The sequence below is a fragment of the Ahaetulla prasina genome, chromosome 3, assembly GCF_028640845.1.
Source record: "Ahaetulla prasina isolate Xishuangbanna chromosome 3, ASM2864084v1, whole genome shotgun sequence".
NCBI lineage: Eukaryota > Metazoa > Chordata > Lepidosauria > Squamata > Colubridae > Ahaetulla > Ahaetulla prasina.
Genome location: NC_080541.1, coordinates 14,955,094 through 14,976,345, shown reverse-complemented (window position 1 = coordinate 14,976,345; position 21,252 = coordinate 14,955,094). Strand labels below are relative to the sequence as shown.

The 21,252-nt window shown below is 45.7% G+C and overlaps 1 protein-coding gene across 3 annotated transcripts in view; it reads right to left on the bottom strand.

The window, feature by feature from the left end:
* Positions 1-1,637: 1,637 nt before the first annotated feature.
* Positions 1,638-21,252, bottom strand: part of ADCY8 (adenylate cyclase 8) — a 179,694-nt gene continuing 160,079 nt past the window's right edge. For 2 of the 3 annotated variants that reach the window (XM_058177076.1, XM_058177078.1), the window contains 5 exons: positions 18,949-19,107; positions 9,000-9,146; positions 4,313-4,405; positions 3,118-3,232; positions 1,638-2,137 (listed from right to left, as the gene is read on the bottom strand). In XM_058177076.1, coding sequence (XP_058033059.1) covers positions 1,650-2,137; positions 3,118-3,232; positions 4,313-4,405; positions 9,000-9,146; positions 18,949-19,107 — 1,002 coding nt within the window. In that variant the 3' untranslated portion in view covers positions 1,638-1,649. The remainder of the gene's footprint in view (positions 2,138-3,117; positions 3,233-4,312; positions 4,406-8,999; positions 9,147-18,948; positions 19,108-21,252) is intronic. The other variant, XM_058177077.1, reaches the window with a different exon arrangement.

The following is a 21,252-nucleotide window of genomic DNA, read 5'->3' as shown; positions in this document are numbered from 1 at the left end:
CCTCGCTCTCTTTGCTCATTGGTGCTGGGTGTGCCTTGCAACCAACGCCTGCCTCGCTAACACTAGGGCTAGTGGGGTGGGAATGGGATCCAGGAAGAGGGGATGGGCCTGCAGCGCCCAGCTGCAGCTTTAAGAAGCTCAGGGCAGGAGGAAAAGGGGGCTGGCTCTGCCGAACCTCGCACACCAACCACAGGGGTCAGGCTTGGATAAAACCAGAGTGCCCTCGCCAAAGACGCTTGCCCGTCAGCCGGTCTTCCTCTCTCTTTCTATGCCTCACTCTCTGTATGTGTGTATGGTTTTGCCCACACCTGACATTTATTTCCTTTTGTCAGCAAAACCATGCCCCATAGTGAACCATTCATTCGCTTAGTGGTCCTTAAGCAAATGCAGCATTAAGGACTGTGGTGCTGTTTTACAGTCACCATGTTTGCTTAATGTTGGCTCAGCTTTCCCTCCTTCTGAGGTCGATAAAACAAGGACCCAGATTGTTGGGGGGAATAGGCAGACTTTATAAACTGCTTAGAGAGAGTTGTAAAGCACTGTGAAGCAGTATATAAATCTAAGCGCTATTGCTATTAATTTTAATATATTTAATTTGATAGTGGAAAGAGTAAATAGTATAATGGGTCACAATGTAAGCCGCCCTGAGTCTTCGGAGAAGGGTGGGATATAAATGTAAAACAAAACCACAAAAAAAACCACAACAACGCGCAGTTGGAATGTGATTGGTTGGAGAGTGCGGACTCCTGCATGAGGCAATCTATGTTATGATTGGTTGCCGGGGGTAAAGGGGATGTTTCCCTTTTTCCCGCCTTTTTTTCTTCTGGGTGCCATTCTGCCATATACCTGACAATTTACCTCACGATGTAGTGAAGTGCCTGACTATCTTGTTTGCTGTAAATAGAACTGTAAAATATATTTATTTATATAAAACTACAAGTTCATCTCAGCATCCCTGACTCCATTTGGACACTGGCTGTTTGATTCTCTGATACTTAATGACCACTGCAAACATGTTTGCAAAATCAGGCGGTCATTGTTTTATGACTGTCAAAATTTATGACCCTGGTGGGCAGGCTCCATTGCGGTTGTACGTTGAGGACTAGCTGATGGGCAGGCTCCATTACAGGGTTGACCCTGATGGGCAGGCTACATTATAGTTGTATATTGAGGACTAGCTGTATGTTGAAACCTCAGAGGCCGGAAAAACATCTAAACTTTTCTACCCATCTTGGTGAATAGTTAAAAAAGGACTTTAGATCTTTTCAGCTCAAAGCTTAGTCCAGTCACCGTCTGCCTAATCCTTACCGCATCTTTTCTTTTAGCACGGAAATGTGTGGGAGGGAATCAAATCTCAGATGTCCCAACTTCAAGTTCAGAACCCAGATTTCTGAATTGGAGCGGGACCTTCAAACCATTGCTAAAAGCAACCTTGGATGAGCCGCTGCTGGAAAACTGTGCTGCTGTGGATGCAATGAACCCATTTTAAAGAAGAAGAAGAAGAAGAAGAAGAAGAAGAAGAAGAAGAAGAAGAAGAAGAAAAAACTGGTTCTAAAAAAAATTAAAACATATTTATTTATATATTTATTTCATATATAAAAGAAATTAAAAAAAAAGGAAAGGAAAGAAATCACAAGGAAGATGCAGGCTTATGGCAAATCCGTCTTGTCGGCGGCTTCTGCCTGGGCAGCTGACTCGGACCCGCCCGGAGTTAGTAAAGTCCGCCGATTGTAATGACCTTTAATGATGCCCGAATTATTGTTGTCGTTTAAAATTTGCTTCTGCTTTTGCCTGTTCAGAGATTGCACGAGCCCCAGCACGACAGCAGCTAAGGAATATTGTCCTGTTAGTTTTCTCGGTTGCATGGTCAAAGGGTTGGGCTGGACTCTTCCCAGAAGGAAGTAGGTTTTGATTTTGCCTTCTTGCTCGCTGATGCCCTTGACGTAAATCTCTCCCCGATAGTCAAAGGCGAATCCCCGGTCCTTCAAGATCAGATAGGTGTCCTCAGGCACTTGTATTCGGCCACTAATTCCAGTACTGTCCATTCGACTAGCTAAATTAACAGTTTTGCCCCAGATATCATACTGTGGTTTCTTAGCACCAATGACCCCAGCTACAACCGAGCCCTGGCTGATACCTAAGAAGAAGAAAAAAGCAAATTACGGTTATGGTCAATATTCTTACCACCGGTTTGCTGCACGTGTGCATGCTCGCTTCGCGTATGTGCGTGCCTTCCACCCATGTGCCCGAACTTCTGCGCATGTGCCTTGCTCACTCACATGCCTTCTATGGATGCACCTGGCCTTGAAAACATGCCTAAAGAGGATGGCGTAGAGCTGGGGCAGGTGGATGGGCCCACCTGCGATCTTCGCTACTGGTTCATCCAAACTGGCTGAATATCACTTCTGGTTATGGTACAGAGAAATCCAGGGGTGAAATCTAAAAATTTTCCTTGTGGGCATGGCTTAATTGGTGGGCGTGGCTTGGTGGTCAGGTGACCCAGTGGGCATGGCTTGGTAGTCAGGTGACTGAATGGGTATGGCCAATAATAATAAATAATAAAAATAATAAAGTATACAAAACTTGGGAGTGCACTGGTCTACCTTCTTTAAAAATAGAGGCACCGATCTACTAGCCTCTTGCAGTGCTGATCAGCTGTAGTGCAGCCCTTTGAAGCACTGTGGCAGTCATTTAAGGCTGTTTGCAGCTATATCACCACTGAGAGCTTCAGGGACAGAGAAGAGGAACAGTGAGGCATGGGCGCTGGTGGGTGGGTGGCAGGGATTTTTGCTACCGGTTCTCCGAACTACCCGCCTCCATCACTACCGGATCGTGTGATCCGGTCCAAACCGGGAGCATTTCACCCCGGAGCAATCTTATGAAATCTGAGTTATCCAATGAATCCAACTATATTGTGAAGACTTGCTTGCTCACATCAAGGGGGAAGTAAACTTTAGGTTTTCAAAGAGATGCATCTGTAAGTTTTGGTGACATTTCTACCTATGGCAAGCAGCACTGAAGTGATTCAATAAATAAAGGCTTTCTTTTCAGCTGGTGAGAACCCTTCTCATCTTGAACAGCGTGGAGGTCACTTAAAAACATTCAGCAGATACCTACCGATGCGGAGCTCAAAGTTGTTAAAAGAATGCTTGTTAATCTCTTGAATGCTTTCATTCAGTGCAATGGAGAAATCTGCCAGGGCGCATAAATGGCCCCACTTATCTTCACACTGCTGAGGAACGAAAGACAGAATCAATGCATCATGCGTGTTGGCTGATCAGCTGCTCCATCAAAATGGAGCCAAATTCTGACACAGTTCAGAGAATTGAACTTAAAGGTTGCAGAATATTACCCAGGAGAGAAGCATATCAGAACACCACAACAAAGAGAGCTTTCTTTGAAACATAGGAAGATTCTAGTCCTACTTAGTTCATCTATCTAATTTGTCCTTGGATGCCATTTTAGAATAGAATAGAGTAGAACAGAACAGAACAGAACAGAACAGAACAGAACAGAACAGAACAGAACATTGGCCAAGTGTGATTGATACACAAGGAATTTTTCTCTGGTGCATAAGCTCTCAGTGTACATGCAAAACAATAAAGTAATGATAATCATAATATCCAAGTAACAATTATCATAATAATGATACCAATAAGAGAAGGTAGTGGAACAGATGTGAAGGATAAAAATAATGCAGCCATAGTACATGGGTAAATAGACTTAGACATAAGACCATTTTGTGGGAATTAGGTGTTTGGAGAAATATTGAAGCAAACAACCGCTTTGTACAATTCACAACTCTGCTTTTTTAGGATCTCAAAATGGCAAAGAGATGGGACCGAAACAAAATATGCAGCTCTACCCCACATCTGTTTACAAATCTTCTTTCTTCGGTGTCTAAATCATTGACGAAGAAATAAGAAATGGAAAAAAATGAAAAAATATATGCTGGCAATAGAAAAGTATTTGAAATCCCATAGTTGGAAATTTATGTAGCTCAGGTTTCAACTATTAAGTTCTTGGTGTGCACCAAGCGTTGTTTCCTATATGTTATCAGGCTAGGTCAGGGGTCTGCAAACTTGGCTCTTTTAAGACTTGTGGACTTCAACTCCCAGAGTTCCTCAGCCAGCAAAGTCTTAAAAGAGCCAAGTTTGCAGACCCCTGGGCTAGGTGACTTCATCTGTGTGAGGGGGAGTAGAATTTTTGGGTTCTTTATATATAATGCTTTGCCCTGCTAGTCTTGGTTGGGATGTGGCTTCCTTCTTGAAACCAGACAAATATGTGTTAGAAAATCAGATTAGCTCCTTACCTGTTTTTCAGGCGATAGCCCTGATACCGCCATATATGTGCTTCCAATGGTTTTAATTTTCTCAATATCCTGAAACCGTTCTTCACCTAATAACTGAAAATATGGATTTCAAAGTCATGGTTATGAGTTATATTCTTGCTAAATGATTTCATTTTACATTCTTCACCCTGTGATTTATTGCTTTTGAGTAATGGACAATATAGGCAGTCCTTGACTGATGATCACAACTGAGCCTAAAGTTTCTGCTGGTAAGTGAGACAGTTGTTAAGTGAATTTTGCCCCATGTTATGATAGTTCTTGCCACAGCTCTTAAATGAATCACTGCAGTTAAGTTTGTAACACGGTTGTTAAATGAATCTGGCTTCCCCATTGACTTGGCTTGTCAGAAGGTTGCAAAAGGGGGAATCACATGACCCCGGGACACTGCAACTATCATAAATGTGAGTTGGTTGCCAAGCAGCTGAATTCTGATCACATGACCATATGGGGATGCTGCAACAGTCGTGAGTATGGAAAACGGTCATAAGTCACTTTTTTTGGTGAAGTTCTAACTTCAAAGGGTCACTAAACAAATTTATTTATTTATTTTGTTATTTGTATTTTTATACCACCCTTCTCCGAAGACTCAGGGCGGTGTACAGCAAAAATAAAACATAAATATCGAAAAAAGTTTAAAATACAATAACCACTAAAAATCTAAATTCAATAAGCTGAGAATTTAAAAAAATTTGAATAAAATTATTAATAAAATTATTCCCCTTAAAAAACCCATTAAAACATTCAATTAAAATTGTATCAGGCCAGCTCTGCTTGGTGAAAAAAGAAGGTTTTGAGCTTGCGCTTAAAGGTCCGAAGATCAGGGAGAAGTCGTAGCCCAACGGGTAGTTCATTCCACAGGGCTGGAGCTCCCACAGAGAATGCTCTCCCCCTGGGGGTCGCCAGACGACATTGTCTGGCCGACAGCACCCTGAGGAGGCCCTTTCTGTGGGAGTGCACAGGTCGATGGGAGGTTACCGACGGCAGTAGGCAGTCCCGTAAATATCCCGGTCCCATGCCATGGAGCGCCATGTTGTAATTGTTGTAACTTGAGGACTATCGGTACTGTATTGACCCAAAAGAAAGATGATCAATAAGCCTGAAAGATGCCATTCCCCTTCATGAAAGGAAGAAGAGCTAAAAATAATTGTTAACAGACAAATTGTTGTATAGTACTTACTATCCCTATGAATAGTCTGAATAATGAAAAATTCTCTCTCTCTTTTTTCAATGAAAATGTGAGAGTCAGTTTGATGTAGACTGGAAGCTCAAGATTATGTCTTCTATATTCCATTGTCAGGCCTGGAAGCCATCTTTTTCATTGGGCCTTCAGGCCTGCTACATTTACTACTGTGGGAAACTGGGAGGGGGATTGTATGGAGCCAAGGTGATATATAGTCAAAATAACATTCTTTTCTCAGAGAGTCAAGGACATCTTGCCCTGCACCTGGGAGGCTGGAACTGGGAGGCATCTCCAGTTGGGATGGTGCTCGGATTGGACCACGTGATGCACATGTGGGTGCTGGGCAGGGACTTGGACTTTCCTTTGGGTGGGGAAAACCTGGAAGCTGTCAGATTCAGATTTTCCCAGATGTGCCAATATGACATCTCTAATACAATGTAACTTTGAGGAAACTCAAGCCTAGGAGTTTTCTTTCATTGGGGGCAGAGGTGGGATTCACTGACCTTCCCTACCGGTTCGCAAATTTGAGCACCCATGCACGCACACACCACCTCTGCGCATGTGCACGGCCTGCACAGGCGCAGTAGTCATGCATTATGTCCGGGTGAGTGGGCTGAGCCTCCCGCAGTCTCTGCTGCCAGTTCGCGCGATCTGGACAGAATTGGCTGAATCCTACCACTGATTGGGAATGTTACTTGGAACCCTGACACCCGTACTGACCAAAATCATAGATCACGGACCATAACCGTCAGTGAAAAAACCTTCAACTTATAGTTGCCCAATTCAGGCTGATCATGAGAAAAGTAATAACAATAAACGTGTGCACATCTGCGCACTCTTGTGTAGCAATCATTTTTCCACGCAGATGGAGATTTTCATGAGATGTTGGAATATTAGTGTTGCTCATCGTTGCAATGAGGGCTTGATGGCTGCTCTATTTTGTTGCTTATGAGCTTAGTTTAATTATTCTGTTGGTTGGGTTTATTGCCTGGTTTTAATTGAATGGCGGTCTTTATGCTTTAACCTTTCAGCAGCCCGTGTAGGTTGCGAGAGAAATAAATAAGCAACCCACGGGGCTTTTCTATAATCCTGCAGAACGAACGTCTAAACGTGGTTGCTTCATTAAATTATGATGCCACTGGACCTTTGAGATTTTGTTTTGATAGTATTTTGTGAAGAACGACAGAACGATCATCTCTTTCCTGACCTTGAGAGAATTTGTGTCCATTAAATTGTCTTTGATTTTTCCAATCTAGGCAGTGTTTCTCAACCTTGGGAACTTGGAAAATGTATGGACTTCAACTCCCAGAATTCCACAGTCAGCCATGCTGACTGGGGAATTCTGGGAGTTGAAGTCCACACATCTTCGAATTTCCTAAGGCTAAGAAACACTGATCTTGGTTCTTTCCCAGGTAGACATTGAAGTTGGATGGTAATTGGCAGATTTTGAGGAAAAATCAAATCAGAAATCTAGTTCTAAGGCTCTTTAGAATAATTCGAACAAATACAGATGGTCTCATGACCAGAATCGGGCCCAGAACGTATGTGGTTAAGTGAGAAATTTGTGAAGTGATTTCTGTCGCCGTTTTTACAGCTTTTCTTGCCACATCTATTGTAATCATCTATTGTAATGTCCTTCTTGTTAAAGACTACTTCAGCTTCAATTGCAATAATACTAGAGCAACCAATAGATTTAAACTTAATGTCAACCGCTTTAATCTAGACTGCAGAAAATATGACTTCTGTAACAGAATCATCAGTGCTTGGAATACTTTACCTGACTCTGTGGTCTCTTCCCACAATCCTAATAGCTTTAACCAAAAACTTTCTACTATTGACCTCACCCCATTCCTAAGAGGACCATAAGGGGCGTGCATAAGCGCACAAACGTGCCTACCGTTCCTGTCCTATTGTTCTTCTTTTCTTCTTCCTATATATATATATATATATGCTTATACCTCCTTATATTTACTCATATATGTGTTTATATATTATATAATCTTTTTGTACGATACCTACATATATTGTTATGACGAAATTAAATAAATAAACATTTGTTAAGTGAGTCGCTTCAGTTGTTAAATTAGCCACGCGGTTGTTAAGGGAATCTGGGTTCCCCATTGACTTCACTCGTCAGACGGTCGCGAAAGGTGATCACGTGACCCTGGGACACTGCAACCGTCATAAATATGAACCGGTTGTCAAGCATCTGAACGTAACTCACGTGGCCGTGGGCATGCTGCAATGGTCACAAGTGTGAAAAATGGTCATAAGTCACCTTTCCCAGTGCCGCTGTAACTTCAAACGGTCAGTAAACGAACTGTTGTTAAATCGAGGCCTGCCTGTACTCGCACATGGCCACGTCCCTCTGCTTCCAGTTCTCAGTACATTCCTTCTGGCATTCTTTTTTTCAGCCTCCCTAACCCATATCCCTGTCCTTAATTAGATTATAGAATAGAATAGAATAACAGAGTTGGAAGGGATCTTGGAGGTCTTCTAGTCCAACCCAGGGGTGAAATGTAAAACCTGTTACTACCAGTCTGTGGGTGTGGCTTTGTGGGGGGCGTTAATGTGACTGGGTGGGCGTGGCCAACTTTTTTTTTAAAGAAAAAAAAAGCCTCTGACGATCAGGCAACTCAGCTGGGATCGCCAGAGCCTTTTAAAAGCATTTTTTTACAACCTCTTCGGCCAAAGACGTTGTAGAAGAAATGCTTTTAAAAAGCTCTGATGATCCCAGCTGAGCCGTGCGATCATCAGAGGCTTTTGTTTTTTTTACTTTTAAAAGCATTTTTTTGGCCAAAGAAAAATGCTTTTAAAAGTAAAAAAAAAAAAAACCTCTGATGATCGCGTGGCTCAACTAGGCATGAAGTGCGGAAAGGGATTTTTGCTACCAGTTCTCTGAATCACCCACTGCCATCGCTACTGGATCGGGAGATCCAGTCTGAACCGGGACCATTTCACCCCAGGTCCAACCCCCTGCTTAGGCAGGAAACCCTACACCACTTCAGACAAATGGTTATCCAACCTCTTCTTAAAAACTTCCAGTGTTGGAGCATTCACAACTTCTGGAGGCAAGTTGTTCCACTGATTAATTGTTCTCACTGTCAGGAAACTTCTCCTTAGTTCTAGGTTCCGTCTCTCCTTGATTAGTTTCCACCCATTGCTTCTTGTTCTACCCTTAGGTGCTTTGGGGAATAGCTTGACCCCCTCTTCTTTGTGGCAACTCCTGAGATATTGGAGATATTATCCTAGCTGCTTTCCATCATCTACTTAAGCTGGACTCACCTCCATCCTGAAATCAATCCATGTGCCTTAAATTAAAGGCCTAAATTAAAAAGAGATTAGCTGCTAGCTAAAATGGCACAAACGCAGAGGTTAACGTAATCGATTGGCTGACAAAATGCCAGGCCTATTGGCTTGGCCAGCTGTTCGTTAAACCTTACCGGGTCCTAAAGGTTGCAAAATTACCTCGTCGAAGTCAGCAATGATTTCGTTCAGCAGTCGTAGGCATTCCACACCCTGGTTGTTCATTTCGGTCTGGGAATAGAAGTCGGCAAAACCGGGGATAGAGGCAAACATGACGCCAACGGCATCATAGGACTGAGAGTACAGATCCTAGAAATGAGGAGAAGAGCAGAGAGAAGGAAAAAAAAGAGGCCGTTAAGGGAAATTTTGCAGGGGAGAACATGGGCATGCTTTTTCTTGCTGCTAATGTGTGCTTATTTTGAGTAGTGTGCTGGCCTAGAGGTGAAGATGCTCACCTCCGACTCGGAAGGTTGAGAGTTTATACTGATATTGATTGTTTCCTGATTGCTTATTTGTAGCCTATGACTATCATTAAGTGTTGTATCATTAAGTGTTAAATTTGTACCCTATGACTATCATTAAGTGTTGTAAGTGTTGTAAGTGTTGTAGCTTGATGAAAGTATCTTTTCTTTTATGTACTCCGAGAGCATATGCACCAAGACAAATGCCTTGTGTGTCCAATCACACTTGGCCAATAAAGAATTCCTATTCTATTCTATTCTATTCTATTCTATTCTATTCTATTCTATTCTATTCTATTCTATTCTATTCTATTCTATTCTATGAATATACTAAAAACCCAAAATATATTCAGAGGCTATACAAAAAAATCACATCATCATTACAACAATCATTGAACAGCCAATGGTGCTTCCTCAACCTCCCAACCCCAGTTTCTGCGGGGACATCTAGGTTTTAAGACGTTATGAAATGTCAGGAGTTGGCACTATCCCGATCTTCAGGAGAAGGCTGTTCTATAGGGCCGACTTGCAATCTCGCTTGCAGAAGAGAGGACATTTATTTAATTTGCTCATCAATCTAACCTTCAACAAACCACGCTGGTGGCCTGAGGTTCAATCTTACAACACGTGGTTAAATATTCAAGAAGAATTAGGAGTCTGTTTGGAGGTTAACTATCTAGCACTGATAATGTTACCTGCCATTGGGTAATGAAGCATCTACCAGAAAACCACCAAGCTCACAAGCACTAAGGAACAAGCACACAGTCGAACCCGGAGCTACAAAAATTCTCTTCTGTTGGTAGAACAGTTTGTTTCTTGCATACACATTTCTTGGTCATGATCACTGCGGGAACTTGTTGCTAGCTTCCCAGGGCAAATGCATCTATATTTAGAATCTATTGCTGGTAAGCTCATGGTTGGTGTGCTGATCCTTATACAAACAAAACAGCACCAACCAGAAACGGGGATGAGGGTACTTGGTTAAAATATTCTACATCACCATCAGTAAACAACCCCAAAGAACAGAAGATCACAAACACTAATGAGTGTGCACAGTGGCTATTGAATATTGTATGAGCATGCATTGTGAGTAGAGCAGAGTAGAGTAGAGTAGAGTAGAGTAGAGTAGAGTAGAGTAGAATAGAATAGAATAGAATAGAATAGAATAGAATAAACAGAGTTGGAAGGGACTTTGGAGGTCTTCTAGTCCAATCCCCTACTTAGGCAGGAAACCTCTACCATTTCAGATAAATGGTTCTCCAATCTCTTCTTTATTTATTTATTTATTTATTTATTTATTTAAATTTGTATACCGCCCTTCTCCCGGAGGACTCAGGGCGGTTCACAGCCAAGTAAAAATACAATACTATAAATACAAATTAAAATACAATTAAAAAACTTATTAAAATTGGCCAGAATTAAAATTTAGAGCTAAAACCCATTAAAACCCATTAAAACACTAACCCAGTCCAGCGCAGATGAATAAGTAAGTTTTAAGCTCGCGGCGAAAGGTTCGGAGGTCCGGAAGTTGACGAAGTCCTGGGGGGAGTTCGTTCCAGAGGGCGGGAGCCCCCACAGAGAAGGCCCTTCCCCTGGGTGTCGCCAGACGACACTGTCGCGCCGATGGCACCCTGAGGAGCCCCTCTCTGTGAGAGCGCACGGGTCGGTGAGAGGTATTCGGTAGCAGCAGGCGGTCCCGTAAGTATCCCGGCCCTATGCCATGGAGCGCTTTAAAGACATTCACCAACACCTTGAAGCCCACTGGCCACAGGTAGCCAGTGCAGCCGGCGCAGGATAGGTGTCACTCGGGAGCCACGAGGGGCTCCCTCAATCACCCGCGCAGCTGCATTCTGAACTAACTGTAGCCTCCGGATGCCCCTCAAGGGGAGCCCCATGTAGAGAGCATTGCAGTAGTCCAGACGAGACGTCACGAGGGCGTGAGTGACTGTGCACAAGGCATCCCGGTCTAGAAAGGGGCGCAATTGGCGCACCAGGCGGACCTGGTGGAAAGCTCTCCTGGAGACGGCCGTCAAATGGTCTTCAAAAGACAGCCGTTCATCCAGGAGAACGCCCAAATTGTGCACCCTCTCCATCGGGGCCAATGACTCGCTCCCGACAGTCAGCCGCGGATTCAGCTGACTGTACCGGGATGCCGGCATCCACAGCCACTCCGTCTTGGAGGATTGAGCTTGAGCCTGTTCCTCCCCATCCAGACCCGTCGGCTTCCAAACACCGGGACAGCACTGATGGCTTCATTGGGGTGGCCGGTGTGGAAAAGTACAGCTGGGTGTCATCAGCGTACAGCTGGTACCTCACACCGAAGCCACTGATGATCTCACCCAGCGGCTTCATATAGATGTTGAACAGAAGGGCGAGAGAATCGACCCTGCGGCACCCACAAGTGAGGCGCGCGGGGTGACCTCTGCCCGTCAACACCGTCTGCGACGGTCGGAGAGATAGGAGGAGAACCACCGATAAACGGTGCCTCCCACTCCCAATCCCCCAACCGGCGCAGCAGGATACCATGGTCGATGGTATCAAAGCCGCTGAGAGGTCTAATAGGACCAGGGCAGAGGAATAACCCCTATCCCTGGCCCTCCAGAGATCATCCACCAACGCGACCAAAGCCGCCTCAGTGCTGTAACCGGCCGAAGCCGGACTGAACGGGTCCAGATAGACAGTTTCCTCCAGGTGCAGGGGAACTGATATGCCACCATACTCTCTACAACCTTCGCCGCGGCGGGTTGGAGACTGGACGATAATTACCTAAAACAGCCGGGTCCAGGAAGGCTTCTTGAGGAGGGCCTCACCACCGCCTCTTTCAAGGCGGCCGGAAAGACTCCTCCAACAAGGAAGCACTCGTAATCCCCTGAGCCAGCCTCGTGTCACCTCCTGAGTGGCCAGCACCAGCCAGGAGGGCACGGGTCCAGTAAACATGTGGTGGCATTCAATCTACCCAGCAACCTGTCCATGTCCTCGGGAGTCACAGGGTCAAACTCATCCCACACAACATCACCAAGACCGCCCTCAGACGTCCCGTCCGAATCGCTGCAATCTTGGTCCAGACCGTCCTTCAGCTGAACGATTTTATCGTATAGATAACCGTTAAACTCCTCAGCACGTCCCTGCAACGGGTCATCCCGCTCCCCCTGGTGAAGGAGGGAGCGGGTCACCCGAAACAGGGCAGCTGGGCGGTTATCTGCCGACGCAATGAGGGAGGAGGCGTAGCAACGCCTCGCTTCCCTCAGTGCCACTAGGTAGGTCCTAGTATAGGATCTAACTAGTGTCCGATCAGCCTCTGAACGACTGGACCTCCAGGAACTCTCTAGGCATCTTCTCCGGCGTTTCATCCCCCTCAGCTCCTCGGAGAACCAAGGAGCCGGTTGGGATCTACGCCGGGTCAGAGGCCGCAAAGGCACGACACGGTCTAAAGCCCCAGCCGCAGCCCGTTCCCAGGCTGCAGCTAGTTCCTCTGCCGTGCCGTGAGCCAGACCCTCAGGAAATGGCCCAAGCTCCGTCCGGAACCTCTCTGGGTCCATCAGGCGCCTGGGACGGTACCAACGTAATGGTTCCGTCTCCCTGCGGTGTTGGGTAGCGGTCAGAAAGTCCAGGCGAAGGAGAGAGTGATCTGACCATGACAAAGGTTCAATGACTATTTCCTTTAAGTCCAGATCTCTCAACCACTGACCAGAGACAAAAATCAGGTCCAGTGTGCCACCCCCGATGTGAGTGGGGCCATCCACTACTTGAGTCAGGTCCAAGGCCGTCATGGAAGCCAAGAACTCCCGAGCTACCGTCGATGACGAGCCGGCAGATGGCAGGTTAAAGTCCCCCATGACTAAAAGTCTGGGGGTCTCCACCGCCACCCCGGCAAGCACCTCTAGGAGCTCGGGCAGGGCAGCTGTCACGCAGCAAGGAGCCAGGTACGCGACCAGCAAGCCCATCTGACATCTAAGACCCCACCTCACAAAGAGGGATTCACACCCTTTAAAATTCCAGTGTTGGAACATTTACAATTTTTGGAGGTGAGTTTTTCCATTGATTAGGAAATTTCTCCTTAGTTCTAGGTTGCTTCTCTCCTTGATTAGTTTCCACTCATTGCTTCTTCTCCTGACCTCAGGTGCTTTGGAGAATAGCTTGACTCCTTCTTCTTTGTGACAGCTCCTGAGATATTGGAAGACCACTATCATGTCTCCCCAGTCCTTCTTTTCATTAAATTAGACATACCGAGTTCCTGCAACCGTTCTTCATATGTTTTAGCCTCCAGTAATTGTTTTAACTGTTAGGAAACTTATCCTTAGTTCTCAGTTGCTTGATTAGTTTCCACCCACTGCTTCTTGTCCTGCCCTCAGGTGCTTTGGAGAATAGGTTGACCCCCTTTTCTTTGTGGCAACCCCTGAGATATTGGAACACTTCTACCATGTCTCCCCTAGTCCTTTCCCCCCCCATTAAACTAGACCTACCCAGTTTCTGCAATATTTTAGCCTCCAGTCCCCTAATCATCTTGGTTGCTCTTCTCTGCACTCTTTCTAGAGTCTCCACATCTTTTTTACATTGTGGTGACCAAAACTGAATGCAGTATTCCAAGTGCGGCCTTACCAAGGCATTATAAAGTGGTATTAACATTTTAGGTGATCTTGATTCTATCCCACTGTTTATGCTGCCTAGAACTGTATTGGCTTTTTTTGGCAGCTACAGCACACTGCTGGCTCATATTTAAGTATCCCTTGGTTACTCTTCTCTGCACTCTTTCCAAAGTCTCAACATCTTTTTTTGTATTGTGGTAACCAAATGTGGGTGCAGTATTCCAAGTGTGGCCTTATCAAGGCTTTTTAAAGTGGTATTAGTACTTCACATGATCTTGATTCTATTCATTCGCGGAAGCAGAGGGTGCATGTGTCTGCTGCTCACACAAATGGAGCTGTGTGCGTGCGCCCACCACTCACATGCCCCCCCCTTGCCCCCTAGGCTGGGCCACCAAACTGGAAAGGTTGGGGACTGCTGGCATGACCCACAGCTTCATAATGGGTGGAGAAAAAACCCTGAGAAGTGACACCCTCTTTCCCCAAATTCTTAGACTGTAAAGAAGACGGCGGGAGATTTGTACTTTCAGACTTGCAAGATTGTGACAATGTGGCCTTACAATTAAGTCGAATCAGCTCATGTGGTTCTGTCTGGCTTGACTTGGGATGTCTGACAAAATCTAATTTTAGTTCCCCAAAAGGCAGAGTCCAAGAATTAACACCCTATAAACACCTGACTCCCTTACATAACTGCCGTTCAAACAGGAGCTGCCCACACATCTGGAGAGGCTGGGGAAAGGGTTGAAATGCAATCTGTTTGCAGTCGCTTGTTTTAATCGATTCAGAAGCTTCCGTGCGGCGAGCCTTAAGCCAATCTGTGCAGAAAGGAAAGCATTCATTTCCCTATTCACTTCCCCTGGGGAAGAGGGAGGTTAGAATATTACGTAAATAAGTGTTTATGGTATTGAACCTTGAATGATCCAGGCAGCTGATGCTGAAACTCTCTGCAGGTCTGATTATTCAATGTAACAGCAGGAAGAGAATAAGCCTGGGTGGTTTGTGGAGTGGAGGGAGGGCGGGGAGAGGGGAGAGCATTACAGGATTCTTCTTGCAAATAGCTAGTATGCTTTCATTGCTAAGAACACATGTGCCAGGAGTGGGCTGCGCCCCCCGAGCCGGGCCCCCTGCCAGAAAGTGACTTGGAAAGTGAGGGGGAAGGGCCATCAGGACTTACCTCGGGAGCACCCGGCTTCCCTGGCTCAGCTCCAGGAGCCAGAGGCAGGCCAGGTGGAGGAGATAACGAGGCCTCCATCCTCTGACTCTTTCCCTCCCCAGGCTACGCCTCCAGACCCGTCTGATGGCAATCAGGCCTGGCTGGACCCTAGGTTTTGTAGGCAGGAGAGGCAGGAACGACAGAAGCAGGGGTGGGGCAGGCCCAGGCTGAGTCATGGAGCCACACCCAAATGATATAAAAGCAGCAAGGGCTGCTATACCTCTTCGTAGCAAGCAAATCAACTGCTTAACTAGAGCTGAATTACTGTTTGTTCCTGGTTGACTCATCAAGAGAGATAACAGAGACACTTGGTAGACGCTCGCTAGTTTGCTGCCAGAGCTGATAGTGCCGGCTAATTAAGTCATTGCTCAGACTGAGGCAAGGGGGACAGAACATCGGGAGAACCTTTAGCTAAGATTCTGTGCAGTGCGGCCCATTTTGGATGCAAGCAAGTGCAGGGCGTGCACGGAGGCTTGGGGAGGGTAAAAAAAATGGGCCTACCAGAACCCAAACAGGCCTCCGGAGCCTAGGGATGTTGTGACCCAGACCCGAGCAGGTAGCAACAGATGCAGTCCTTAGTAAAAATACACTTTATGCAAACAGCTGGGAATTAATTCATTCCCAGCGCTGGGTAACTCGAAACAAAACAAAGGCTTCACCAACAAACAAACGTTCTTTGGTTATCACAAACCTGAGTTCAGTTTGGATAACTGCCAAGGTCCTTTCTGATAAATGTCCAGAGCAGAGAATAGAGCAAAGCAAAGAGAGCAGCTGCAACGTTGGTTTCCGGCAAACTGAGACACCGGTGCTGGTTTCCTTTTAAACCTTATGGGAGGGGCCAATCATCTCTTGGCCCTACTCCCGAAGTGACCTCTCTCCTTGAGCTGCTCTTGCCTTCTGGCAGCTTGTCTCATGTGGGCATTAGGAACAGGCTCATCGCAGTCCGATTCTGCCGACAGCTCTGTAGGCTGCCATTTTCGCCCTCCCAGAGGCTCGAGGAAAGCCTCCAGAGCCCAGGGAGGGCACCAGTGGTGGTGTTCTGTCTCCGTCCCCACTTTGGAGTAATGAGCTGGCCTATAGCCAGTGGATTCACGGCTCCTATCAGTCCTGGCCGAGAAAAGGCAGCTGCCTGCCAAAAAGTTCAAACAGATTAAGACTTCAGCTCACTTCGACACGGTTCAGCTAATTTGCTTCCTGTAGAAATGAGAGCAGTCCCAAAGCTCCTTATATATCCTGTGGGGTGGGGCTCCTGCCCCACCCTTCCCTTTGATGACACCGCCTCTCTAATCTTCTGAAGCGCGGGTCGATCCAGGCTTGATTAGTATTATTATCAGCTGCGTCTGAAGGCGTAGCCTGAGGAAGGGAGGAATCAGGGGATGTCGGCCTCATTACGTCCTCCGACTGGCCTGGTTCTGGCTCCTGGAGCCGGGCCAAAGGAATTGGTGCTTCTGAGGTAAGCCTTATCGGCCCTTCCCCCTCACTCTCGGAGTCACTTTCAGGCATGGAGCCAGGTTTGGGGGCTCGAGCCACAACAGGTGGGTTGCCCCTGGTTGGGACTGGTTCTATAGAACTGGTAGTAAAATTGGTCGGAGGATCTGCCCACTGACCCGAACATCATCAAAAGTGATCTGTGCATGTGCAGAAGCTTCTGTGCAGAAGAGTATGCGTGTGCACGAGTGGCGTGCATGTGTGGGCACGATGCGAATCAGTCGTAAAGGTAAGTAGAACCCACCCCTGGAGGGCACCCCATCCGAACCGTGGTGCAGGAGGCCGACTAGGCCACGCCCACCATGCCACGCCCACCCAGCAACCAGGCAGAGAACCCCTTGCTAAAATTTTTGAAGCCCACCCCTGCATGTGGCTTACCATTAGGAAGCAGGTGATGTCTTTTACCTTATATAGCTACTTCAGAGGGCAGGAAAGAGTTAATATCACGGGCTTGGAAGGGACATTGACCGCTTCTAATTTATTTCATCTATTTATTTATAAAATGTATTTGCCACTCATCTCATATCCAGTGACTCTGGGCATTTTACAACATGAAAAAAAAACACATAATCCAATCCTTTACCCAGGGTACAAATCTGGATATTATCCTGGACAAACTGTGGCCCAACCTTTCGATGGCTCTTCGTTCTCCTATGTCAGGGGTCTGCAAACTTGGCTCTTTTTTAAGACTTGTGGACTTCAACTCCCAGAGTTCCTCAGCCAGCTTTTCTGGCTGATGAATTCTGGGAGTTGAAGTCCACAAGTCTTAAAAGAGCCAAGTTTGCAGACCCCTGTCCTATGTCTATAATCTGTAGGTGCTTCTGATACAAATAATGAAAAGTAATTTTGCTTGGAATGACCAAGGAGACCACATCTTTACCAATACTGGCAAGGCAAGTACCATATATAAATGGAGCAAACCCCACTCTCACCAGACTGATGATGTTACCTAGTTGTGTAATGAAACATCTGCAAGCAAACAACCAAGCTCAGTGAGCACCAAGTGTTCTACTGTCCAAACTTTGTCTGAAGATGTTCAAGAATGGAACCCCCACAACTCCAGAAGGTGGGCTATTCCAATATTTATAGGGGATTTCCCACCCCCCCCTTTTTTTTCCAAAAAAAAAAAGGATGTGTTTTAGGGTACAATGCAGTGGTGAAATCCATTTTTTTTTACTACCAGTTCTATGGGCGTGGCTTGTTGGGCATGGCTTGGAGGGCGTGGCAGGGGACGGATATTACAAAATCCCCATTCCCACCACACTCCAGGGGAAAGATACTGCAAAATCCCCATTCTCACCCCACTCCAGGGGAAAGATACTGCAAAATCCCCATTCCCACCCCACTCCAGGGGAAAGATACTGCAAAATCCCCATTCCCACCCCACTCCAGGGGAAGGATACTGCAAAATCCCCATTCCCACCCCACTCCAGGGGAAAGATACTGCAAAATCCCCATTCTCACCCCACTCCAGGGGAAAGATACTGCAAAATCCCCATTTCCACCCCACTCCAGGGGAAAGATACTGCAAAATCCCCATTCTCACCCCACTCCAGGGGAAAGATACTGCAAAATCCCCATTCCCACCCCACTCCAGGGGAAAGATACTGCAAAATCCCCATTCTCACCTCCAGGGAAAGATACTGCAAAATCCCCATTCCCACCCCACCCAGGGAAAGATACTGCAAAATCCCATTCCCACCCCACTCCAGGGAAAGATACTGCAAAATCCCATTCCCACCCCACTCCAGGAAAGATACTGCAAAATCCCATTCCCACCCCACTCCAGGGGAAAGATACTGCAAAATCCCCATTCCCACCCCACTCCAGGGGAAAGATACTGCAAAATCCCCATTCCCACCCCACTCCAGGGGAAAGATACTGCAAAATCCCCATTCCCACCCCACTCCAGGGGAAAGATACTGCAAAATCCCCATTCCCACCCCACTCCAGGGGAAGGATACTGCAAAATCCCCATCCTGACCCCACTCTGGGACCAGCCAGAGGTGGTATTTACTGGTTCTCTGAACTGCTCAAAATTTCCACTACCGGTTCTCCAGAACCTGTCAGAACCTGATGGATTTCACCCCTGGTACAATGACAGACTGTTGACAGCCTGATAAAAATTCTCTTTTCCTCCCCTTCATCAAGACAGGCCAGTTTTGAGTTTCTTCCTCAACCTTTCCTGTCTTTCTGGGTTAAGCTGATGTTTTGGCAAAGGGTGTCAATACCTCCCTCAAGGCTCTCTCCATTCCTCTTGACAGCTTGCCAACCTTTGTTATTAAAACCAGAAAGCAAACTCTAAAAAAGAAGCTTAGCTTTTTTTTTTTGGCCACGTCCATTACGAGAACCCAGTTCTTACGTACTTCATTATCTCGGTCCTTTTCCAGGAAGTGACGGGCCACGTGGCTTGGCAGGATATTGCGTAGCATATTTTCGTTGTGTTCCCTTAACTCCTTCATCTCGTTGATTTCTTCTTTGGCCTGGCCGCGCCACAGAAAGTCGAGCCTTGCTGTGTATTCAAGCTGCAAAGACAAGAAGGCCTCTTAAGATAAAGGTTCCCCTCGCACATATGTGCTAGTCGTTCCAGACTCTAGGGGGCAGTGCTCATCTCCATTTCAAAGCCAAAGAGCCAGCGCTATCTGAAGACGTCTTTGTAGTCATGTGGCTGGCATGACTAAACGGCAAAGGCGCACGGAACGCTGTTACCTTCCCACCAAAGGTGGTCCCTATTTTTCTACTTGTATTTTTTACGTGCTTTCAAACTTGGCAGAAGCTGGGACAAGTAACCGGAGCTCACCCCATTACATGGCACTAGGGATTCGAACCGCTGAACTGCCGACTTTTCAATCGACAAGCTCAGCATCTCAGCCACTGAGCCACTAAGCCACTGCATCCCGGTACTCTTAGCTTCATTTTAATTGAACACGTGGTCCATCCTTAAGACTAGGCATCTTTTTGTTGTTGTTTTGTTTTTGTTTACATTTATACCCCGCCCTTCTCCGAAGACTCAGGGCGGCTTACAGTGTATAAGGCAATAGTCTCATTCTATTTGTATACTTTTTACAAAGTCAACTTATTGCCCCCCCAACAATCTGGGTCCTCTAAGAGAAGTGTGGGTATATCAAATTAATTCTAGGGTGACCCAGTAGAGAAGCACCAACTTCCATATTTGGGCTTAGAAACAGTCTGGCAGTTAATGAAACTTGGTTCAGAGACGTTCAAACTAGACTATTGGGGGTGGTTTGTAGACTGTCTTCAAGGACAAATACAGTTCTAGTACATTGCAGGGTAAGAGAAGATCAGGCAGAGTTGGGTGATGGAGTGAAATGCACCATCAGCTTAGAGTTGTTACATTGCAACAGATGCTCCACGTCCATCTCCTCTTGAATTTTGTTGACTTTTATCTGATGCCAATTTGGTACTGAACTTTAGTTGACTAGATCTTGTTTAGGGGCTTGAGCAATGAACCTTGCTCAAGGTTCGCCTGCTGCCGACAGTTACCTCCCATTGTCCGGTATGTCCAGTGCGCGCCCACAGGGAGGGTCTTCTTAGGGTGCTGTCGGCTAGTCAATGTCGGCTGGCGGCCCCCAGGGGAAGGGCATTCTCTGTGGGGGCCCCGGCTTTATAGAATGAGCTGCTGGTGGGACTCCGTCTCCTCCCTGATCTCCGGACCTTTAAGCCTGAGCTCAAGACTTTCTTTTTTCACCAAGCGGGGCTGGCCTGAATTGATTTTAGTATGGGGATTTTAGTGGGTTTTTTATAGGGTTTTACCTAAGTTTTAGTTTTGATAAATTTTAGCTAATATTTTAATGTTACAGCGATTGAATCAGTTTTTTAAATTTGATAGTGTATTTTAAATTTTTGGGGATTCTTGTCGTTTTATTGGCTGTACACCGCCCTGAGTCTTCGGAGAAGGGCGGTATAAAAATATGAATGAATAAATAAATAAATAAATAAACTACAACTTAATGCATGGTCCTGATCCTTTGTGCCTGATATTAATCTAGTCAACTAATCATTTGGGATCCCTAGTATATATTTTAATTCATTTCTCTAAAAATTAGCCATTTCCATGTGTTTTTTTTTTTCCTTTGTAAAGTAAAAGTCAACTGAGAATCTCCATCGTCTATGGAGATTCTCAGTCATCCAGGTCATGGATGTCCCAAAGGTGCTTTTTCAAGAGGCAACTGGACTTCCTGGTTTTTCTCTGAAGACGTTTCAGCTTCTCATCCAAGAAGCTTCTTCAGCTCTGATTTCCCACCATCCAGTCAGAGATGAAGAAACGTCTTAGATGAGAAGCGATACATCTTCAAAGAAAAACCAGAAATTCCAGTTGCTTCTTGAAAAAGCACCTTTGGAAAAGTCAGCTGAGTCAATTTTTCTTTTAGCAGTAGCAATAGTGCTTAGACTTATAGGCAACTTCACAGTGCTTTTAATAATAATAATAATAATAATAATAATAATAATAATAATAATAATAATAATAATAATAATAATAATAATAATAATAATAATAATAATTTAATTTTTATACCGCCCTTCTCCCGAAGGACTCAGGGCGGTTCACAGCCAGAAAAAAACCACCAATACAATACAAATAAAAACACTGATAAAAAACTTATTAAATTTGGCCCCTAAATTAAAATACATAAAACCATAAAAACCCA